The sequence below is a fragment of the Schistocerca piceifrons genome, chromosome 2 (assembly GCF_021461385.2).
Source record: "Schistocerca piceifrons isolate TAMUIC-IGC-003096 chromosome 2, iqSchPice1.1, whole genome shotgun sequence".
Taxonomy (NCBI): domain Eukaryota; kingdom Metazoa; phylum Arthropoda; class Insecta; order Orthoptera; family Acrididae; genus Schistocerca; species Schistocerca piceifrons.
The window spans coordinates 698,363,433-698,388,635 of NC_060139.1; the positions used below are offsets into that span (position 1 = coordinate 698,363,433).

The 25,203-nt window shown below is 39.7% G+C and overlaps 1 protein-coding gene across 3 annotated transcripts in view; it reads right to left on the minus strand.

Moving 5' to 3' along the window:
- LOC124776609 (deubiquitinase OTUD6B) overlaps positions 1-24,020 on the minus strand; it is a 47,176-nt gene extending 23,156 nt beyond the window's left edge. For 2 of the 3 annotated variants that reach the window (XM_047251681.1, XM_047251680.1), the window contains exons 1-3: positions 23,760-24,020; positions 22,061-22,203; positions 21,678-21,982 (exon numbers count right to left, since the gene is read on the minus strand). In XM_047251681.1, the coding sequence (XP_047107637.1) occupies positions 21,678-21,982; positions 22,061-22,203; positions 23,760-23,835 (524 nt within the window). In that variant the 5' untranslated portion in view covers positions 23,836-24,020. Of the gene's footprint in view, positions 1-21,677; positions 21,983-22,060; positions 22,204-23,625 lie in introns of all 3 variants that reach the window. The other variant, XM_047251682.1, reaches the window with a different exon arrangement.
- Positions 24,021-25,203: the final 1,183 nt, after the last annotated feature.

Sequence of the window (25,203 nt, forward strand, 5' to 3'; positions counted from 1 at the left end):
ACACAGCAGCATAGATGAAATCTCAGTCGTCACTGTATTAAATGACATTGCTGCTCAGCAGACTGAAGAGCCAGCACTGCTGAAATAGAACAAGCCCAAAACAAAACACTGTATATGAGGAATTATGATCCAATGCCATGGAATTGGTTGCTTGTCATCCCAACCCATCTACAGTCAGCTATCCTGAAGTATTTCCATGAAGCTCCAACATCTGGTCACTTGGCATTCATGAAGACTCTAAACAGAATGAGATGCAAGTTTCACTGGCTAGGTCTCTAAAGTGAGCCACTGAAGGCATGCCAATGACAGAAGCACATGCCACAATTACCTCTGGGGCATCAGATACAAATTCTGACAGCACCATTCCACCACAATGGAGTCATCCTGTTTGGGGAGATTCCCAAAGTTGACAAATGGGAATTGATAGATAATAGTCTGCTCTGACTCTCTCACTTGCTACGCTCCTCACCAAAGCTTTGCCGACAGCCGAGGCTCCATAAATTGCAAGGTTCATTGTGAAAGACATCTGTTTGAAGCTTCAAGGAAACAGTGTGATAATCTCTCATTGGGGAAAAGTTTTCCAGTTGAGACTAGCATCAGAGGTAATTCACATTGCAACACTACCCACAGGATGACAGTTACCTACCACCAACGGACAAATGCCCTCACAAAACTCTAAATCAACCAATAGATATGCTCTTGATGAATATTGATATTTGACAGGGAGATCAGGATACAATACACTGGGTCATCGCATTCACATATAACAACACTGGTGGAACCTTGTGGTGTCACATCCTCTTCAGTGTGTTGACTATCAGAGGTGGCCTCTTTTGAGAAAGCTTTGTAGTCATCAAGTAGCCCTCCAGTTTCATTGAATGAGACCCTCCCATTGTCTATATAAGCCTCATGACTGTGATAGGGCATAATACAGAGGACATGGACATCATGCTTGTGCTTTGGTCTTCCTGATGAAGAGTCATCATCATCAACTTTTTATGTGACATCCAACAAGTGAAGAAGGATGTGATAGTGCCCAAAGTAGCATTATAGTAACTTCCCTAGTAGTTGTACTTTCCATGCAGCCACAAAAATCCATAAAGTCTACTGGTCTCTCTCTCACACTGGCTGGTGCTTGGTCTTTGTTGTTCTCTCAGGCATCCATGGACTGTCTGCAAGCCAACTGTCTTGCTTCTACAATCCTGATGATTGTGACATGCAGTTACCCTGAATATCATCCAGATGAAACAGGAACAGTGCACATGTTGTTGTTTTCGTGAAGCAAGACACTACAGGCCTCACACTGTTCTTTCTGCTCCACAGTTGTGAGGAGAAAATGACAATGTATACTCTGTTTCTGTTTCCATCAGATGATACTCAGGATAACTGCATGAAACAACAAATCATCAGGACTGCAGAACCAGGACAGCTGGTTTGTGTACCATCCATGGATGCCCAGGAGAACAACCAAGAGCTCTATAATGCCAAGCACAAGCTAGTGAGATACTGTCTGAAAGACTTGATATGGATTTTTATGGTAGCGTGGGAAGTACGACTACTGGGGAAGTTATAATAATGTTACTCTGGGCCATAACACATCCTTCACTGCTTGTTGGTCGTCACATAAGAAGCTGATGGTTATGACTCTTCATCCCGAAGACAAATCTACAGACACATCATCCATGTCTTCTGCATGATGCCCCATGATCTTGAAGTCAACTCCACTCAGAACTTTTGAAACAGCAGGTTACTGTTTCCCCAGGAGAGGAAACAATGCCAAGAGCTGTGCTGCAAGCAGTATGGAGTAGTAGAGCTGTGCTGCAAGCAATATGGAGTAGTAGAGCTGTGCTGCATGTAATACGGAGTAGTAGTTAGCATCACTCACTGACATGCTGCAGGGCATCAGTTCAAATCGATCACCACAAAATATTTCTTATGTCATGTCAGTGGCATCACACAGCGGTTAATCACACAGACTGGCACTTCACTAGCTCAGGTTCAATTACTACTGCTACAAACGCTCCCTCCCCTGGCTCACATCATTTATAGTTGGCCCTTGCTATATTTGTTTTCTGACATTTTGCAATGGTCTCAACAGTTGTGAACAGAATCTCACTATGTGTCTGGCGTGACTTTCCATAAAAACTTATTATTTTATTGGAAAATAAACAGCAGTATCTCTCCCCCCCCCCCCCCCCCAATATCATACAGCAATGGCTATGGGTCAAGTAATTTCAGAGGTTGGAACTGAAATTATTAACTATGCTCTCTCTCTCTCTCTCTCTCTCTCTCTCTCTCTCTCTCTCTCTCTCTCTCTCTCTCTCTCAAGTACAGACAGGAACAACAATGATTACAATCCTATTCCTCTCATACTTCGGTGTCCTTGGCAGATAAGAAGAAACTCATTGATTTGGCCAATGCTCATCCAAAACGGAAATTCCAATTATTAAACTCATGACTCCCGAACTTGGAAGGAAAAACAAAATCTTCAAATTTGAAGAAAAGAAATACAAAAAGGTGTCACCAGAAATGACAAAACTGCATTCATCAGCTCCAGACACAGGAACGACTTCATGATACATGAGATTGTTATGAACATTACAATAATGGGCAACAGTGGTTGCTTTCCCATAACTTGTCAGAAAAATTTTGGTTTACTGCTAGTGACATCTGGATACAAAGCATCAAATGTAAACACTCAATAAAATAGCAAAACATTGCCAAATTTGCCAGCAAAAGTGATATTGCAACTTTGGAATAAACTGTGGAAGCAGCAGAGAAATTTTGTATACAGATAAGACTTACAAGTCACACCTTGATTATATAATTAACACTGACCACATTGTACGACAGTATGAATCACTGTGTAACAGGACATGGATTACAAGAGTAAAAAACACATTTTAATGAAAAAACTCACCCACTTTTACACAGCATCATACAATTCAGCCACTTCAGGGGAACTGTTACCCCTCATACTTTTATGCATGCAAAAACCTGGCAATAAATTTGGCCCTCAAGTTACTGGTACCACCAATAAATCAGATGGACATAAGAACATTTGTCCTATTGCTCCAACTCATAAAAACTGCCAGAATAGCTTCATGCAAAATCCTTGGAACCATTACAACCATTTATTGCTAATAACCAATTCCTTCTATTGCAGGATTCGCAGGGATGGCCAAGCAGATTTGATATTGTATGATGTGACATTCATCAGTGAGGAAGGCAATTAATTTGTACCATGAAGATCATTCCATCCAAATGTACTCTCCTCACTCAACGCCAAGCCAAAAACCTAATTAAAAGACTACAAAGAGCTACTGAATGGTTACGACAACAGTGAGAATTATCATCATAAGAAGATGCAATTAAAACACATTCAATTGTGCAGCATCAATTTAGTGCTCCTCTTTTCACCCAATGATTTAGAGTGCTGGTATGCATAAAAATTGACATAAGAAAGACCTTCATTCAAAAACTTTACTCAAATATGCTTTCCACTGGAGTATACTTCGGAAAATACTTGTGTTCAAAATATACATTCATAAAGGGGGCTATGGTGTGGACAATATTTATGTTTTAAATGTTTCTCTGACAATCATCACCCTAAAAAATGTAAAGTAATAAATAAAAATGAGATAATTAATATTACAATTTTCAGAACTTTTTCCTTCATCGAAACTGCACCCAATTACATAAATTAACTACTTCAATACTCTAATTAAATAAAACCAGGCACAATTAAATTGAATATTGGACGATTCAAAAAGAAAGAACAGATTTCAATTGTTTATTACAGACAAACTGTAAAAGAAACATATTGCGCATGTCACTGGGTAGAGGAAGGTTCAAAGTTTTGACAGTTGCACTGTTGGAATAGCATGATGACTTCACCACTACATGGAGCCCTCAAAAGTCCACAAGACAGGCCAGGAGCTTCAACTTCCTCAATGTTGTGGTGTGTTCTGAAATGAAACCTGTATATGAAGCCTTACTAGTTGCAGTTCCTGCAACAACTGTGTCCTGGTGACCATAAATGAAGGAACAAATTTTGCATTTCAATCCTCCAGGATATGACAGAGGATACTTTTTCCATACAACTCTTCTTTTTGGACAAATCAACATTTCACCCATCACAAACTGTAAACCATCCTAATGTAAGAATTTGGGTGTCATGACAGCCTCACATGGTGACTGAACATGAAAGAGACTCAACAAAATTGAATGTTGTGTGTCCCGTTTCTGTTCACATAGTTTTGGGACCTTTCTTTTTTGGGAGGAAACTGTGACAAGAATTTCACACCTGGACATATGGCAAAATTAAATTGGTAATTTCTTTAATTTCACAAAAATTCCAATGATTTCCTTTTTATGCATGATGGTGCCCCACTTCACTTTCACTCTGAGGTGTAACATTATCTTTACAACACCATCTCACAAAGCTGGATTGGAAGAGGTGGACAATAAGATCTTGTTCATTGCTTTTGGCCTCCCAGATCGCCAGACCTCACACCTTGTGATTTTTTTTTCTGCGAGGGGTACATAAAAAAACAGAGTCTTTGTCCCACCTATGGCAGCTATCCTTCAAGAGGTGAGAAATCAAACTGCTGAAGGTGTCAATTCAATAAACAGGGACCTGTTGACCCATTTGTGAAATTAAATGGACTACAGTTTTGATATTTCTCGAGAAATGAATGGTACTTAAGTTGAATGTATGGTATAATGTGTGTGTGAACATAAAACTTTGGACCTTCATATATCCAGTGACATACACAATGTGTTTCTATCTTTAATAGATTGTCTGTAATAAACAACTGAAATCTGTTCTTTCTTCTTTAATAACCTTGTATATTAATGTTGCACATATGAATTGAACTGTTAAAATTTTGTTGGAAAATTCTGGGGGAACATAAATATTGTAAGAGTAAAGAAGATCACACACCAACAAGCATAAGTGTCGCATTTACACACACACACACACACACACACACACACACACACACACACACACACACACACACACACACACACAAAAGGAAACTTTCTCAAAAGCTAACAAGTTTTCTTTCCTTTATGTGTGTTCCTGTCAATGACTCAAATTTTCTGTTTTTCAGTGAGCGGTCTCCTTTACCCCCACAGTATACACTGAACTGCTTAAATATATTTAAATTTTATAATTAATAGTTAACACTGTGAGGAATAAAATACAATTAAAAATAAATAAAAAAGAAAAGAAACAAAAATCAAAGCCAATCCAGAAAACTGCTAGTCGGTGCGCTTGACCACTGCACCACCCCACTGACTTGAGCATTGTTGCTAAAAAAATCCCTGACACACTACTCAAAAAATAGAGACTGTGTTACATTTGCCTATGGCCCACTCAGTAGAGATATTCTAGCAATTTGAAAGGCCCATCTACCTGTCTCTATTCATACAGTTTGAGCCAAATAGTTGAGCCCCATACTGCACACTCCTCTTAAGTTTCACAGTCTGTAAAGAGGTTGACACTAAAACTATAAGAACAACAAAGGAAGTTGCACACGTGACAAACACATAATCATTACAGAATACTGCCAAAATTATTAATAGTATTAACATGTAGTATAGGACAGTTCTGCCTTGGGAAATAGGTTCTCATAACGCAATAGTCAAAGAGGCTAATGCAAATTACATTTTAAGGCATTGTTATGTGACAAGATGTGGTCTTCTACCCCAATTTATGGTGGTAAGACTAAACACCTTGTGGCAAAGGGCAGTCAACCATCCACATCTCAGGATAAAGCAGTTACTATTACCAACACACAACAACTATGTGGAGACTGCGTGGTCGACTGAAAGCTGAGGATTCCCATAAGTGATCATAATGAAATAGCGTTTGATTTGTGGAATCACCATATTGACAGGAATACACAAACATCAACAACAGATGCTTTTGATGTGAAAAATGCTCACAATTATCTACTAGCTAGAATGATAGAGCCAATTTCATTGTGGAGGCAGCACTATAATGAAATAGTGCAAATACTGATAGACATTTTACAATATACAGAAAACTTAACTGTACCTAAGATGACAGCAGAAAAGAAATCAGAATAATTTTATTGGATGAAGAAGTATGCGGAGTAAAACGAGCACTATATAGAAGGAAAAGAGTACCCCAGGACCACCAGGGAGATAAGAAATAAAGCTAGCCTTAGGAAAGCATTTCCCACTTAAGAGGAATTGAGAAAAAGAAAATATAAATCTTAGGAAGTGGCACTGGGAGAAATACTGAGTCAATTTCATTTCAATAGCTGACCACCGAGTTAGGGAAACAATACAAAAAATGACGCAAGGACAGAAAATAGAGGGTTCTCCAGGACATCTTCAGATTCTGTTCCCCTTTCCTGAGTGACCTGGTACCTAGTAATAAAAACCACCCTGTTTGAAACCCTGGGTGTGTCATGTTTCCTAGAGTGCACAAACAAGTTGCTTTAGCAGCTCTACAGATAGTTTTATCTAGTGTTAAATCTTGAAATCTGGATAATTAAATGTAACCAAACACCCTTCCATATTGATAGCATTACACAGGGTGTTCAACTATTATATATACAAATGAAATGAGTGTGTAGAGGGCAAAGAAACAAGCAAATGATCCTCATAAATATAGGTACAGGAACCAACATTTCCCCCAGAGATGAAATATTATAAATGAGTACATGAACACCTTACAACAGAGTCCTGAAGGAGCAAACCTGAGGCTGTGCACTTGAGGACAAACACATTACAACAAGTGAACAGACAAGGATGGAACAAAAATACTCTGAAAAGGATAGACTGTCACCACAGAGAAGGTGTTGAGTTGCAGACATATACAAAGAAAAGACTACTAAACTTTTAGCTTTTGATCAAAAAAAGTTGTTACTCAACGCACGCACATGGCTATTGTCTAAGGGCAATACCTCCCCTGTGTGGTGAACAGTAACCTTTCATTTTCATCAGTTTATTTATTTTGGTTGGAGAACACCACAGCTGTTTTAATAGGGTTGAATTCAGGGGACCTGGGAGGCCATGATACTGGCAAGCCACAACCAACATTTGTTACCGAAACACTTTTTGCAGTACTTTGGAATCTAGAATAATGATAAAATCAAATGATGGCAGATTATCATTTTGTAATTTACACCTCATTTGCATTGTTCTGCAGCAAACATAGCCTTGGATGTTATCAATGTCATAACACTGGCATGACTGTATTTGTATGTACAATGTATTTGAGATATCTTTGATTTCTGGATCTGTGTTTATTAGGATTGTTCTCTACTATTCCTTTTTGTATATACCTATAATAGCTAAGCATCCTGTATGCATTGTATTTGCATATGATCAAAACAAGAAATCTGTTGTACACCCAGAAGCACAGCATTAGTTAAGATCTCTCAACACACCACATCTAAAAAGTGGACAAAATTGTGAAGTAACCTAATTTTGGCCAGCATGAACATCAATTTAGTCAATCCAAAAACAAATTTAATACTGCGCAGAACTACGAGACCATGGAACAATTTAAACCAACATCATAGAGTAATTTTTAAATGGGAGAACACCATCTATAAACATACTGAACAAAACAGCAAAGCAGCATCTTGCTGTAGCAATTTACAGAACACTAAGTTAGTGGCTGCTGCACATCACATTTATAGAGCTCAGATCAACTAGTAACACGTGAGTGTGCTTTCAGCATGCCTCCTACAGTAACACCAGCTTATTAGAATTCACGGACTTCTAGTGACTCGAGGTCAGTATGTTACAACAATTTACATAAAAGCAGTGTATCTATTGAGTGCCCAGAAGTGCCCTAGAGATGAAGATACTGAGTAAAGGACCCAGAGAGTCTACAAAGGAATAAATTGCTTCTCAACTTTTGACAATATCAATAGGTTTTATTTTTCTAGGAAGAGATATACACTGTACAGTCAGCCATTAATGAAACTTTGGCGGTATCTCCATGACCTTTAACCCCACATAAATAACAGTATGGTCATATTCTGTCTCTGCTATTGCATGTGCAGCTGCTGATAAAAAATGGTTCAAATGGCTCTTAGCACTATGGGACTTAGCATCTGAGGTCATCAGTCCCCTAGAACTTAGAACTTCTTAACCTAACTAACCTAAGGACATCACACACATCCATGCCCGAGGCAGGATTCGAACCTGCGACCGTAGCGGTTGCGCAGTTCCAGACTGAAGTGCCTAGAACCGCTCGGCCACTCTGGTCGGCTAGCTGCTGATAAACTGTTGCATATTTGCTCTAGGTGTAGTCATAAATTAAGGCCTGATGATGTATACAGAAGATAGAACAGTCAAATGAAAATGAGAGATATGAAAAAAAGTAAGTAAACTATTCATTATTTCAAAAGTAATCATTATAACTCTTAATGCATTTATACCACTGTGGGAAAAAAAGCCAAAATGTGGGCAGCCCAAATGTTGCCAAAATTGTCCGACTATGCTGCAGACGTTTTACTAGACAGCCCTTAAACATACTCTACACAATACCGATAATTCCCCAGGTGATTTCGACATTTTTGGAGCCCTGAAGACAGACACATTTGTGGCCACTGATTGGCTTCGGATGAAGAGGTGCACCCCCTCGGAACAGTCATGGTTCCGCAGGCAACCACAAACATTCTTCCACAAAGGCATTGACCATCTTGTTCCACAGTGCGATACATGTATTAACACCTATGGTGATTACTTTTAGAATAATAAACAGTTTACTTACTTTTTTCCTTCTCTTTCATTTTCATTCGAGTGTCCCTTATATTTAGATAAAAAGTTATGGAGTTATCATATTTGCCAAGACACAATATAATCTTTTTGCAGCCACCATGGGTCCTCTACACATTATCTTGCGTCTGTGGGCCTTTCTCTAAGTGCTTAATAGGTAGTCCAGCTGTTGTGTGAACCGTTGTTGTGTCTGAATTTTAATAGAGGAGCCTCCTCCTAGCGTTACTGGTGCACTTTCGCATATTATTAGGTGGCGTGATTGTTATATAAATGGCAAGCAGCAGGTGCCATCTCAGTGTTATGTATATTGCTACAGCAAGATACAGCCATACTATTCTGTTTATCATGTTTATAGGTGACTTCCTACAGACAATGTTGAGGTTGACTATAATATTGCTACACTCACAGCTATCTCTCTACAATTATTCTGTGGATGGTGATGATCAAAACTGAGCTACTATTGCTGTTGTTCATAAAGTAAAAAATATGACAGTCATGCTGTTTCCTTTCACCCAGTTTCTCTCCTCTTATTTTTTTTCTTTTCTTTCTTTTTTTCTTTGCCTATTGAGCAGCAGCAGTCTCAAGCAGAAGCTTGACATTACATAGCCTTTTCATACCTTATTTTGCCTATTATTCCTTTAAATATTTTGTACATAACAAATGGGGAACCTTTATCAAAGTTACTTATTCTTGCCTAATACCCACTAACCAACTACTACATACTGAAGTGTTATTCTTTGTTTAATTTAATTCTATTTTATTTGAAAGCTCATTGGGAGGACTATCCTCTTTGTATCCTATTATTAACTGAATGTTAACACCTGCTGCAAGTCCACCGTAGCCAACAGATATTTTAAAAGGATTGGTCAAGCCAGTTCAATGAAATTCTCATGAGGGTGTAGAGAAATAACCTTTGACATTTGCAGGCCCTGTGTATGTGGGCAAGCCTAATATGGCTGAGGTGCAACAAGTGCCTCAGAGTTGCTTGCCAACAACTGTTTTACTCGATCAACAAATTTTGAGGTTAAGCAATTTTTAATAGAGGTTCTCGCACACACAAAATATTCTAAGATCATAATGAATGCAAAATAGAATGATGCTTTCTCACTGTTGTAGCAGTAATAAACTGACATATAATTTTCTTGCTGCTGAAGATGGGACGTTTCTTACTTCAGGATCCTATTCTAAAATTAGAAGGAATTTCTATTGGCAGGAGTCATATCCAAATATTTTAAATGTTTATTTAGAGTAGAGAAGAATCTTTTCATTTCATCTTAGTAAAGTGCTGAGAAGACCTGCAAAATTGTAACTAACCTAATTACTCTTATATTGATGGATCCACAGCACAAAAGCACTCCTCAGATACATGAAGTGAAGTGTTTTTGAGGTTACCTGGAGCATTTGGAACTACTCACGTAGAAGTATTAATGGTAAATCAAGGATGTATCCAACAGTTATACGAGGGCTATCCACAAAGTACATTACATTTTCGTTTGTGTCCATTAGGGGCGGGGCTAGCGCGGCCATCTTAGTGTCATGGCATTCAGCCACTCAGTCGGCATCCGGCCGTGCTAGTGAGAGGCTCGTGCTGTACTCCGTTGAGTTACTGTGACAGTTTGAAATGTCAGTGTTAATTGAGAATGCCGCGAAGTGTGAAGTGCGTGCTGTAATAAGGTTTCTGACTGCAAAAAACTGTACACCGATAGAAATCTATTGGCAGCTTTGTGAAGTGTATGGGGACAACATAATCACTGAAAGTGGAGTGCGTCAATGGGTCATAAAATTTAAAAATGGCTGAACTAACGTTCACGACGAAGAGCGAAGTGGAAGACCCAGCATAGTGACTGCCAAACTTGTCGAAAAAGTCAATGCCGCGGTCCGTGAAAACGGTAATTTCACAATAACGGAACTCTCTATGAGTTTTCCACAAATTTCACGAAGTTTGTTGCACGAAATCATTACCGAAAAGCTTGGTTACCACAAGTTTTGTGCAAGATGGATACCAAAAATCTTGACACAGATTCACAAAAATCAGCGAATGGCTGCAACGTTAACGTTTTTGGACGCTTACGAGAAAGATGGCGACTCATTACTCGATCGCATCGTTACTGGTGACGAAACATGGGTTAAGCATGTGAACTGCGAGACAAAATTGCAATCAATGCAGTGGGGGCACACAAATTCCCCCCCAAAACCCAAGAAATGCATGCAGACAATGTCAGCAAGGAAGGTGATGGGGACTGTCTCTTGGGACAGAAAAGGTGTGATTTTTGTGGATTTCCTGGAAAGAGGCACTACAATAAACTCTCAAAGGTATTGCCAAACTCTGCACAACCTCAGAAAAGCAATACAAAACAAGCGCAGGGGAAAGTTGGGCTCAAAGATCTTAATGATTCACGACAACGCCCGGGCCCACATGGCAAATGCCACTCGTGAAGTTCTCAAATCTTTTAAGTGGGAGTTGTTTCCTCATCCACCATACAGTCCCGACCTGGCACCGAGCGATTTCCACTTATTCCCAGCAATGAAGAAGTGGTTGGCTATGCAGCATTTTGATGACGACGCACAGCTTCAAGATGAGGTAACCACGTGGTTGAAGACGCAGGCGGCGGAATTTTATGACGAAGGAATTTCCAAGCTCGTCCATCGCTACGATAAGTGCCTTAATTTAAATGGCAACTATGAAGAAAAGTAGTATTTAAGTGTGGCTTTCATCTGTATATAATAAAAAAAAATTCCAATACTTTATTTATTTTTAATTCCAAAACGTAATGTACTTTGTGGATAGCCCTCATACCAACAAACCACAACTAGTAGAACTAAGTATTCTCATTAGCTACCCATATCTCAAAATTACATACATCAACAAACCTGCTACATTTCTTACAATAAAAATCAAATTCATACCTTTGTAAATCTAAAACAAATAAATACAGAACATCCTAAGACAAATCTAATTTCTCCCTACCACAATACCTTAAACCACATCAAACAATCCCCCTCCCTCATGAAGTTAACCAACAACATTCAGCCTGTGCATTTTCCCAACAAGCTTCAAAAGACACTGAAAAGGACAATTTTCTGGCAAACTCTTCCTCCAACAACACTCATTAATATGATACTATAGAGCAGAAGGGCACCACTTCCCTTACCCTACAACAGACTTCACAGCCCCACAATAACCCTCTATAGTATTGGTACAAGCCATCATTGCATAATCTTAAAACCCTACACTATGGTTCACCTATAAATGTCAATATCCCCTGTCTTATCTCCCAGTTTGAAGAACAAGAATCTACAACACTAGTCAAACCCTCTACAATATACTCTTCAATTAACTAAAGCAAAAATTGTTTTGTGCTCCTCCCCACCACCCTAAAGAACACATGAGAATTCTCACCTCTGGGAACAACAACCACCACCTCACCTCCCCCCCACCACTCACTCCCATGTTCCCACTGGACAATCACCCTTCCCACACTTAAGCCTTCCTCAATGCAGACTCGTCATTCTCTACCCCTACTCCCCTCAAAGTCCACTCTACAGTATAGGAACTCCAAACACACCTCACAACTAAAAGAAAATCAATCAAACAAACATCTATCACTGACACTTGTTTCATGGGAACAAAACCAAATAAAATAACAATACACCAAAAATAAGTTAACATAACAATACCCCACATGGCTAACCCGAACCAGGAATCCAAACTGACAGACCTCCAAATATTGCTACTATGGCACTGCCACAAGTACTCGTCCCAGGTTAGAAGGGCAGCAACTTTCATCAACTGATATTTGTGTAATGAGCATTAGGCTGTGGTTCAAGGCACAGCTCTCTGTCTAACACACTGTCTTCCAATGCTTTAACAAATCAGTAAGTTGTTAATGACTCAAACGGGCTCAGCAAGCCAAACTGTTTATATGCATCCACACAATGGTCAGTTCAGTACATCACCAGATTGCTACCCAAGATCACAGAGTCGCATAGATGTATGCTGTGGAATTTTCAGTATAGAGGAGCGTCAGCTGTGTTGTGTGTGCACATGTTAATTACCATCACAATGAAGCTGTCACATGGCTTTCTTCGCCAGCCGCCACGGGCATTGAAATCAATGACAAATTGCTCCGAGCTGTGATGGAGTTTTTATATTGAGATGTATGTTCCGTTGTGTTTCCTTTCCAAACTGCCATTACATAGTTTAGAGATGGACAAGTTTTGTCTTTTGAATAGATTGCATATCACCAAACTATTTACTATAGTCTCTGGCAAAGAATTCCAGTCCATAAGGAATGTAATGAAAAGACAGTTCACACTCATGAATACTCATTTCCATGCACCTCAGGCTAGCCAGATTGGTCAATGACGACTAACTCAGTATGATAACAATGGTGATCTCAACTAAATCTGTAGCCCTATCCTGTATCATCTATACCGTTCGCTTCCATAGGTTAGCCTAGGCAGTGACATGATTTTCAGTTCGGTAGCTGTTTTGCATGCTACTGAGGCCCCTTAATGATTCATTTGCCTGCTGATTTCTCATAGCTCATCAATTGTACTGAGAGATGGTGAGGTGTTGGTAAGGCCATTCATTTGGTTTGGTCTGCTTTGATTGCGCAAATGATCTGTTATTCTTGAAATATTAAGTGATTTTTAGTTTTGGTTTTAGTAATTAAGTTTTACTGAAGAGTCAGTGGCATACGTTAGAGTAGAAAGCGAGTTCATAAATGTTATTATACGCACATGGAAACATGCATTCTCAGTGGCCAGGAAATTATACAAGTCACTGTTTTTCTTTCACTCCATCATCAGGTCTTGTGAATTGCTAGTGTGGAATGTTTTCTCATAAAATCCAACAACAATGCTCTCTGCACCATGGAAATTCATCCAACCTGGCATGGAATGGAAAGTCTGTGGCACCTTGCTCACACAACCAAATGTGAACAACATATAAACTTTATTCATATTGTCCAAACATTTCCTTTTGATTATGTGTGGTAAATTTAAAACAAAACCAGCAACGATGCACTATGTCACTTTATGATTGATTGGTTTTGACCAGTATGCCTGGCCTTCCTCAGAATAACAACCTGTGTAAAAATTGTAGTCATTAATTTTTTGTGTGTCATCACACTCATTGAATTAAAAGACAAAAGGCTAAAAGAAGCATAGGGGCTTCAATGAAAGAAAGACGCCAATGTGCAAGCGAATTTGCATAGGGCTATGTCTTGTCAAAGTGCGCACTTTGTGCTGCTTAAAGATGGGAATAAGAATATTTAACACAACAAAATGAAAAAATAAAATGGAGGGTGAGAGAATAAAAATGCTGAACATCCAGAAAAAACTTGACAATTTCCCCTGTATAATCTGAAACATACCATGCATTCCTTTACAACACTAGTAGCTATACAACTTGTCACTTAGTACCACTACGAACATTTTGCCCATAAGGCATTATTAAGAAATTTTACATTATATATCTTATACGAATTTGCACAAATGTTATTACAAACCTAAAACAACATGTGCAGATGTGGCTTAAACAATAAAAACAAAAGTTAAAGCACTGCTACATCTCAAAACATTTTAAAATAGAAGGTACTACATGCTAGTGCCACCATTTAGTAGACCTTGGAAGCAAATGAATAAAGCACTAGGCATCACGTGCTGTTCGCAAATTGCAGCTCCCAGGTTTGGACTACCAGCTACAAATTTTAACACAGGTTGTTATTCTGAGGAAGGCCAGACATACTGGTCAAAACCGGTCAATAATAAAATGTCTTACTGCATCCTGGTTGCTGGTTTTGTTTCACACAATGATAATATGTGAAGCCATTTTAGTGTTTAGTCTTGTTTCCTTCCGCTGATATCTTACACGTCCAACACTATTCACTGTAAACACATTTTTCAAAAACAATAATGAAAAACTAAAAGCAGACTTTATCTGACAGGTTTTTGCACCACAGGAGGAAAGTCTCTAGAAAGCGTTAACAAAGGAAGATATAGGGGACCAGAAACCTTCCAATTTTTATGGCATTTGCATACTGAGGTGGACTCTGTGACAATGGCAAACGACCTGCTGCACACGTTGTGGAATAGTTGTCTGCTGCCGCCACTGAAAGCCATAATAGCGTCAAAGACGGAGATGGCTCAGGATCAGGTTGCAGACAGAATTGTGGACGCTATGCCCAGATTAGTACGTTGGTCACTACGTAGCACATTGACGACACAGAGTAATCCAGTTCCTTCAATAACATTATCTGCTTCAACTAGTGCATCAATTGCAATGTGTCACAGCCTAGTGTCAACACTGATCACAAGAGCAGATTACAACAATCTAGTGGCTAACATTGAGGCCCTTACAAAGAGGATCAATGAGTTACCATCCCAGCAAGACAGCAGCATCAACAGATGCCAGTACGCAGGAGATCTGGAAATCGTTCCTCTGCTACTTTGTCGACATATGGACAAGATTATCACACTGATTGCTGGTAGTACAGGAGATTTGGGGACCAGGCACACAAGCGCACATCGTCCTGTGTGTATCTAACAGTGCCTTTGTGTCAGTGACCAGAAGTCAGGCTACAAATATCTCGTTGGATACCAAATCAAACTTGTGCATCCTTCCTCAGAGACGGCTACATTGTTGTAGGCCAGCAACACTCTTCTGCCTGTTTGCCATGAACAACTTCAATACCACCCTGCAGCATCCAATGGAAGTAACTAGACCAGGAGCTACACCATACTTTCATATGGGATTTCACGATTGTGGACATCACTCAGCCCATCATCAATGCTCATCTGTCAGCATATTACCACTCGCTACTGGATGTGACAAATGTGTGATTGGCTGAAGGTATAAACAGCATGGCGATGTCTGGCTTCTGTCTCTGCAGAGCAGAGTATGCGTGACTACTATAACAGTTCCCAGGTTTGACAACCTCCAGGAGCACCAAAAGAGGTATGTCATGACAGTGTTTGTCTCATCAAGACACAAATGGCCTGTCAGTGTCCTGTCAACCACGACATTTGGCTCCAGATCAATTAGCGATTCTCAAAGCAGAATTTGACGTCATGCAGAGAGGGAATTATGCTTCCACCCGGTAGTCCGAGGTCCTCCCCTTTACATCAGAAAAATGATGCAAGACATTAGTGTGGAGATTGCCAAGCCCTAAATGCTCAAATTAGTATTCTGTTCCTACAACTATGGATTACATGGCCTGACAATTTTTGGTGTGCTGGACTGTGCTAAGTTGCTTACTCAGAGACCCACAGCAGAGGAAGATGTTCCCCAATTGGATTACATGGCCTGACAATTTTTGGTGTGCTGGACTGTGCTAAGTTGCTTACTCAGAGACCCACAGCAGAGGAAGATGTTCCCCAAATACGGCAATCATTACTCTATTTTGTTTGTTTGAGTGTCTGTAAATGATGCTCCAGATGCAAAAGGCCACATAAACTTGGCAGCAATTTATAGATGCGGTACTGCAAGGACCACCCTTCTGTTTCTCATATTTAAACGATACCCCATCTTCTTGTCAACCATGGAACAAGATGAGCAATATGTGATACAGGTTTTGGAACTGCTAAATAAATACAGCATAGTGCTAAAAACAGCCAAGTGTATTTTTGGACAGCCACAAACTGACTTTTTAGGACACAGAATATCATCTGAAGGCTCACTTCCTGTGCCTGGGAAAGTACACGCCATTCTGTAGATTTCATGCCCACTTATTGCTTGGGAGTTAAGGCTTTTTCTCAGAATTTTAAATTTCTGCTGCCGATATTTGCCACACTAAGCAGTATTACAAGAACCTATCATAGCACTCGGCAGCCTGCAAATCAATGGGACTTTACCAATCCACTGGATTGATGTCATTCTTGGCTTTTGATGCAGCAAAGTGCAGAACCTTTGGCTTTCTACTCCCATACACTCTCAACATTTCAGCAGAACTGGAGAGCTTACCTTACAATATGTCAGATGATAAAATACTTCCACCCACAACTGGAATCAACGGTGTTCACAATTTTTATTGACCACAAGCCAGTGATGTACACATTTTGGCAAAATAACAACTGCTGACCTTGCCAACACTTCCAACTCTTTATACATAGCACAAATCAGTGCAGACATTATGCATGTATCAGGTATTTACAACATGGTGTACATCTGTCTCACATCTATAGCATTTCAAACAGTTCCAACACCATGGATTTCACCTCGCTAGCTGGGGCACAGAAATCTGACCAAGAGCTCTGACACGTCTCAATGACTAATCGACAGTGTTGAAGTTGAAATTAGTGAATGTACAGGCACCAAAATATACTATGACTTCTCAACTGGTAAATCAAGGTCATTCTTACTGGTAGTGCTTTGGTTGGTTGTTTTGGGGAAGGAGACCAGACAGCGTGGTCATCGGTCTCATCGGATTAGGGAAGGGTGGGAAGGACGTCGGCCGTGCCTTTTCAGAGGAACCATCCCGGCATTTGCCTGGAGTGATTTAGGGAAATCACGGAAAACCTAAATCAGGATGGCCGGACGCGGGATTGAACCGTCGTCCTCCCGAATGCGAGTCCAGTGTCTAACCACTGCGCCACCTCGCTCGGTGGTAGTGCTTTGCATGCCCACCTTTGACAACCTGCTCAACTTAAGGCATCCGGACGCCAGGTCAACAGTTTGCCTACTCTCTCGCCAATTTGTGTGGCTGAGTATAGAAAAAGAACATTGGAAATGGACCCACACCATGATGAATGTCAATGGAGTAAGATCAACCACCACAAACGCTCACCAGCTGGGAACTTTCTAATGTCAAATACGCAATTTGCACATCCGAATTGGACATGTTCTCCCAGCTAACAATGTTCTCAGCTACAGTGCATCACAAGGCCATCAATTACTACTCAGTCAGCAACAGTAAGATTGAACACTGGCGTTGTTCACTCAAGGCGTTCAGATTGGATGTCAGCACCAAAAATATTGCTGGGCCTCCAATGACATATAAACCCGATTTAGACACTTCAGGTATAAAACTAGTTTAAGCCAAAGCCTTGCTCCTACATGGAGAGTTTGTAGAAGCACAAGCCCATCACAATCATTACGTACCAATACCAGCAACTTCATACTAAAACTGAGATAACATGTAACCCGACTCAGCCCACACCAAGTCTCGAGGAATGGCACCCGTATCACCTGCGTGCATCAAGCACTACAGACATGCACTCACATCATGCTCCACATAACCAGAATCAGGTCTTCACAAGACACTGGCCTCCACAAGATGTTACAGCGAAAGAGATACTGGTCGATTGAGAGTAAAAACAGTGTATGTTCCACAGAATGAGTGACCACTTCACGCTCAGTGACCAAACCCATCTATACCAGCACCAAGATCACCACCATCTGTTGCAGAACTGCTGTTGACGTGCCAAGATCTGGATGGAGAGTGCACTCCCCATAATGCTATTAGGATGGTACTCCGCTTCCCCCTAGGGGCTGATGTAGTGAATGAACCACATTTCTCTCAATGCAGTGTCAGTTGTGTTGTGTACGCGCGGTATGTGTTAATTACCATTATGATGCAGCTGTCACACGCCTTCCTGCGCCAGCTGCCTGAGGTGCCGAGATTGACGGTAAATTAACTCCAAGCCATCATTGAGATTTTATGGAGTTCTGTTGCGTATTTTTTTCCAAACTAGCATTAAATAGTTTTTAACTGAAGGATATGTTTTGCCTTTTGAGTATTTTGTGTATCACTAAGCTATTTACTACAGTTTCCAGCAAGGAATTCCAGTGCTTAAGGAACATAATGCACAGAGTGTTCAAACCTATGAATATTCAATTCGAAGCACCTTGAGCCAGACAACAGATCGGTCGACGATGATTAATTCAGTACAATTATTAGCACGAAGGCTCACAACTTAATTACTCTTCTTTTTTGTAGAAATCGTTTCAGTGCTTCTGAATTTTTATGGTGTCTGCACATCCTTGCATAGTAATTATTAAATCCTGCTAAAAGCAGTGTCAGAGAAATATATTTATGGTATACCAGTCTTAGTATGCACTTTGCTAGTGCTATTTATCAGTCTTGCCCAGGAGACAACTGCTCGTGTTTGTTAAGTTGGGTGCAATGCATATTTTTTTTATTTTTAGTTCCTATGTACATTTGCCTCCTTTGATATTGTCCAGCATTTGGTATCTTCTTTTTCCTCTTCCCCTTTTCCCTCCACCATTCCTTCCTTCACTAAACAGTCCCTCCTCAAACAATGTCCAATCCAGTTCCGTTTTCTCTTTCTGATGACTTTCAGCATGTTTCTTTCTTCTCCAACTCTTCTTAATACTTCTTCATTCCTTACTCGGTTTTCCCATTTCACTTTTTGCATTCTTCTCCAATCCACATCTCTAGTGCCTCCGATCTTCTTTCATCTTCCTTCCTCAATGTCCAGGTCTCCGCACCATATAGTGCATTCAGAAATGAAAAGACTGGCTATGGACAGACAAAAGTGAATGAGGCTTAACCCATGACAAGACCTGCCATAAGGCAGAATACCATACTGCTACTACTGCTGTTGCTGCTGCTGCTACTACTACTACGTACATTTGGCCACAAGTGCAAGGTATTTTATATACTATCACTATGGCAAGTGGCAGGCATGGGTCCTTTGCAGCATTCAAATATTCACACACACCTCTTGTTGACATACTGTGTTTTCTGAGTAGTTTCCTGATGTGATTTGTGTCAGTTTTCACAAACGGAAGGAGAATTTCCGTTCAGTTGGTTCTTTTTATATTAGAAGCAATTAGCTTTTAAGAGGTAGTGCTCTATTTATCTCTGTCAGAGAAGCCACTTGTTCTGAAGGCCAGTCTTAAATGATCGAGCTCATCTTCGAAGCACAGTGGGTCATAGAATCTTTTAGCCTGGTTCATCAATGTTTAGATCATTCCTCTTTTCTGCTTGGAATGATGATTGGAATTTCTGTGAAGGTATCTGTCCACAGGAGTGGGCCTCCTATAGTTTGTGTCCTTAAGTTTCATTAGGTTTTCTACTCCAAAAATGAAATTTGACCTCTCTCCTCTTTTTCCATAGTGACCTGTATATTAGAATTATTATTTACGAGATTTAGAAATTCAAAGGGTTCTTTTTCCCTATGAGGTCGTGTAATGAAAGTATCACACAACATGAGGGTTTTTCTTCACTGATTGGAGGGCTGCTTTTCCAAAACTTTCCACATAATGATTAGTAAATTTATTCGTAAGATCCATATCAAACGCTAAACAACAAACACAATTAAATTTCACACCATGGATAAACAAATTTCAAATGATGCACTAATAACTCCCAAAACTGAAAAGAAATCAGTAACCAATTAATGATATTAACATAATTCACTGATACGCCAGAAAAAGCAAACTCTGAAAACACTAAGTAACACAAAGCATTAAGTACAATGGCACACTAACACACATATTAAAAATACAAACATCCCACACTATCTCCATATATTCTAACATGCCCTCTGCTGACAATTCATTTTAAAGACTCCACAATGACATCACACAACACAAGACAGTTACATCACAAGCCACAGCCAACATGCCACATTGCAATTTTCAGCTGATCCTGCTGACATGACAAAGAGGCTGTTATGTATACCTGGCAGGGTAGGGATATAAATCGCTCCAGAATTTTGAGAAAAGCAACTTTCCATGCTAGCAGGAAAAAACACACATTATCAAATGGCCCCTGTCTTAATGAAGGCAGTTGATCTTCCATGTTAAAATATTGACTCCAGGGATTTGTTTTCACACTACAGTGAAGCAAAGTGTTGATGGACCAGCAGCATCAGGTCTCAAAAGAGGAATTAGAAATTACAACAATGCGTTGTTTTGAAAAGCTTTCAACAGTGAGTGGATGTGGAGTTATATTTGTTCCACTGATTAGACTTCGTAGGTTGAATGTGCATTTCTTTTTCCCAAAAATGGAAATAAATGTGATTTGTGATGTCATAAATGTAACGTAACTGATAAATTTCAACATAACACTGAAGAATAATAAAATAAGACAAGAATATAGAACATACTTGAAACATAAGCTGTCAAAAAATAACACCAAAATTTGCAAAAAATTAACACTTAAGACGGCAAAACATAAAATGCAAAAACTGTAATATAATAAAACTATTTTTCCTGCCAATAATTATAAGGTATACTGTCATGGACAATAAAGCAGAAAATCTGCACCACTGTGTGGAGAAGTCTTGATTTCTGAGGAACTACTGAATGTTCTCAAGAGAGTTGCTAAGCAGTGCACGGAAGCTACGTCCATCAGTTCTTGCAGCAATGCTACTCCATTTCCTAATAATTACAAGAGCAAAGTAGGTGAAACTTAATAGTGCTGTCAGTCTTAGCCCTCATAAACTGTAAATTTCCAATTCCTTTTTACAAACAGCATTACCACTATAAACAATAAAAAAACTTTATACTATACCATAATTCTCCTCTTTTTAGAAACTCTCATTGATCACAATACTAGCCATTGGTGTAGGACCACTAGTTGAAAATGTTGAAGCAAAACCAGGTTTTTATAATAGCTAGCGAGGGGGAAAAAAAAGGTTGCTGAAGTTGGCCATGTATTTCAAAAGGAATTATCTTGGCAGTGGCCCCATTTTTTTTTAAAAAAAGTCAGATGGGAGTTTGCATTCTGATTCCCCCCCCCCCCCCCCCAAAAAAAGGCTTGCATACAGTCAAAAATATTATAAAGAAGTACCCTGTGTTCGTGCCATGCTTCCAAAGATAGTTACAAATAGATAATCAGTAAAGCAGTCTCACCACTCTCCATGTTAATCAAATTATGTCAGAAGGGGTATGCCTTCAACATTCTGCATGAAGACGTTACAGTAGTACTTACCAGTTGCCATCAGATGGTATTTCATGTAACATCAATTTCTTCTCTTTCAGAATTTGTTTTATCTTCTGCATTTCTATGTTTCTAGCTCCATGTACATTTTCTGTCTCCTGTATTGCTATTAATCTCTCTCTTTCCTTCTCTTTTGTTGCTTTTTTCTCTCTCCTTTTTTGTGCTTTTGTTATACGTTTCTGTAGATGTGGTCCACCACAATTTTCTTCTTCCTCCTCCTCCTCTTCCATTACTTTTTCTTCAGGTTGTTTTTCATCTAAATGCAACTTTTCCATATCTGTTGACACCCCATTAACCTATGAAAATAAATAAGCCACTGTTACGTGAGTTGAACATGTGTTGAGTGAAAAGTTGAACATTAGCACATTCTTAACCTCCGTAATTCCTTTTAGTTTATCCAATTCCTCATTCTGTTTTTTCTCTAACTCCATCTCTAGTGCAGCAATTTCCTCCATAACTTCTTTCTTCTTCTTCTTGTCACCTTTTGTTGCTGTCTTCTTAAGTGCTTGAATTTTACCTGGAAAAAAGAAAACAGATTTTGTAATTATACCAGCAGAAAAGGTATATCAATAGCCCTACATAGTAAAATATCTAGTTAAAAAAAAAAGGCTGAAACATTGTCAATATTACGCAGAATTGTGATTGCTTCTATATAATTATATTAAAAAGATGTGTGTACAACAATGACATAAAAAAGTAAAAAGTATAAATTGGGGGGAAAAAAATACTGTAAAACTTTAAAAGTATGCTGCCTAGCTCCTACTGAGAGAAAATAATGGCATTGTAACCTCAAAACTGGAATACTGTCCACAAGAGAACAATGATCCATTATAATGTGATATGCTGAGTGTCATATACCATAAAGGCCATTCACTACAATAGAAATTCATGAACTGATTGACAGCGTATCAGAAAACGCTAATCTAACCAGACTGAATGAAAGGAGCCACAACATCATTAGTCAATAATTTGCTTGTGTTATGGATCACGTCATTCACAATATTGACCAGGGTGGCAGAACATTAAACCACACAATCTGCTTTGTAGGCATGCTAGGTGTCGCCGTTTGCCCAGATAGCTGACTGGTCAGCGTGATGGATGGCCGTCCTACGGGCCCAGGTTAGATTTCCAGGTGGGTCAGGGATTTTCTCCGCTCAGGGACTGGTTGTTGTGTTGTCTTCATCATCATTTCATCCCCATGCGGTACGCAGATCGCCCAATGTGGTGTCAAATGTAATAAGATCTGCACCAAGGCGGCTGGATCTGCCCCGTAAGGGGCCTCCTGGCCAATGATGCCAAACGCTCATTTCCATTTTACCATTCTCGTGAACTTATCTCCTTCCAACCCAATTTGCATTGGTACCCTACAACAGGGCTCCTAATTCCCGTTCCTTTCCTAGATAACAAAACTACATGACGTTTTTCTGTTGAATGAATGTACCAAATGGTGTGACACACACAAAGGGTTAGAACACACAAGGTGTTACTAGTTACAACAATGTCAAATGTCCTACAGTATCCCCATGACATTTGAATCTGTCGAGTACCAAATGCCAGCTCTCACTGTGGTTCGCTATCTATGTTAAAATGCAAGTCCCCCTGTAACTGTCTGGAAAGTTACTTCAAACGTTGGAGGAATGCAATAACACCACACCTAGGTAAAATAAACAAAATCAATCTTCAGGTTGACATCATTTTGACCTTATACGACATGCTCTGATATTATGCCAATGACAAATGCCCAACAGCACAAAATAAAACAAACAAACCAAATTATCCTAAGTATCCTTAGCTATCAATATGCGTTTGATTCAACTAATGTCAAAGATCTGGAATGTGTGCCATATCCAAGTCACAAGGTCCTAATTTAAAACTTGTAGTCATGGATATGCTGTTCGTTCATAGTTAATAAAAATCTGATAATATGATGTGCGGGCACCTTGGTTAATTAAAGAATCTATCCCAAATTTTATCCAAGAGTGAGCTTTCCAGGGACATGCAAAAAATTACACTAAAAACTCATGTCTGTGGAACTTCTTAATTCAATATATGTTTCTTTGATACAGTAATTACTTTGTAGTTCCTTCTTCTCCTTTCGGTGTTTCGTTAATAGAGTTTCTTCATCCATGAATTCCGTGTCATCTGCCATAGTCACTTTCTACTGTTCTGCTATCAAAGAAAAAAATCGCGTACAATAGCGAGGACAAACCAAGTCCGCTCTCAATTTCACAGAAACGTCATCTCCTTGTTAAATATTTCTAATGTCTGAAATAGGCACTTATCATATGCACACCTCCTGGCTCCTCCTACAACTCTAATGTCAACAATCCAAAGATCTTAAGGCCCGTCCACACGCAACGATCTGTCTGCGCAAATGTCTGCGCACATCACATCTGCGCAGACAGATCGTTGCGTGTGGACAGAAAATTTGCACCAATCTAAGGTGTGTGCAAACCTGAAAGTTGGAGTTGGAGGTTTGAGCGAAACCTCTCAAATCTGTGGGTTCAAACCACATCTGCGCAGACAAGTTGGAGCGTGTGGACAGGAGATCGCCGCAAATCTGGCGCGAAACAGCTGTTTGTTCAGTCTAGTGTTTGTATTTGTGCGCACAGAGCATTAAAATGGCTGATACTCGTCAGTGTTCTCGAGAGTTTCTAAGTGAATTCATTGAAATATATAGAAACCACCCATGTTTGTGGAAGATTAAAGTAAAGAATGTAGTGACTGAGACAAAAAGACAGGAGCAGACAATGCTCTTATTGAAAAATTGCGGGCATTATTTCACTCAACTCTTGTTTCGATATTGCAGTTGAAAATTCCAAATCCTTGTAGCTCCTTCCTGTTGCTAGGAATCTTAATGTTACCGCCAGCCGTTCATGAGGAGACATTGCCCTTCTCTATACAAGTACTTTTTCTCATAATATGAGAGGTTACAAGCTTTAAGAGATAATTATAAGTTTCGACATCCATCCGAAAATAATTTCGCCAGTCGTTAGGTTCGCCCTGCAACTCTCGCAGTAAATTTACGTGAGAAAACTGCTTCCGCTTTAGCAGCCACTGTCTACATCATTTTGACCGCTTTATCTGTTTCCTACGGTTGGTCTGAATGTTTTTTGCAACACAAGTTGCGAACACAGACCACAACAGAACTTCCTCCATTTCTATATTTCAAAATAACTGAATTAAATTTTTGACGTTTACGGGGAGCGTAGTCGCTTGCTACTGATTTCTTTTTTACACCGACAGATGGCGGGCGAGTAGTAGATTGGGGTTTGTGTCGTGTGAACACACCACATTTGCAGCGATCTTTTGCATGTACAGACAGCTGCGCCGATGTCTGCGCAGACAGATCGTTGCGTGTGGACCGGGCTTTAGTTGTACACGCGTGTCTGGATACCTCCATGGTGTCTGGCATTTGGTCTACTGTCTACTTGACCCGGCACGCGATCAAATTTGTGTTTTTCCAATCCGCCGTTTGCTATCCACGGATTTGTCAACCGAGTGCGCAGATGTGCCA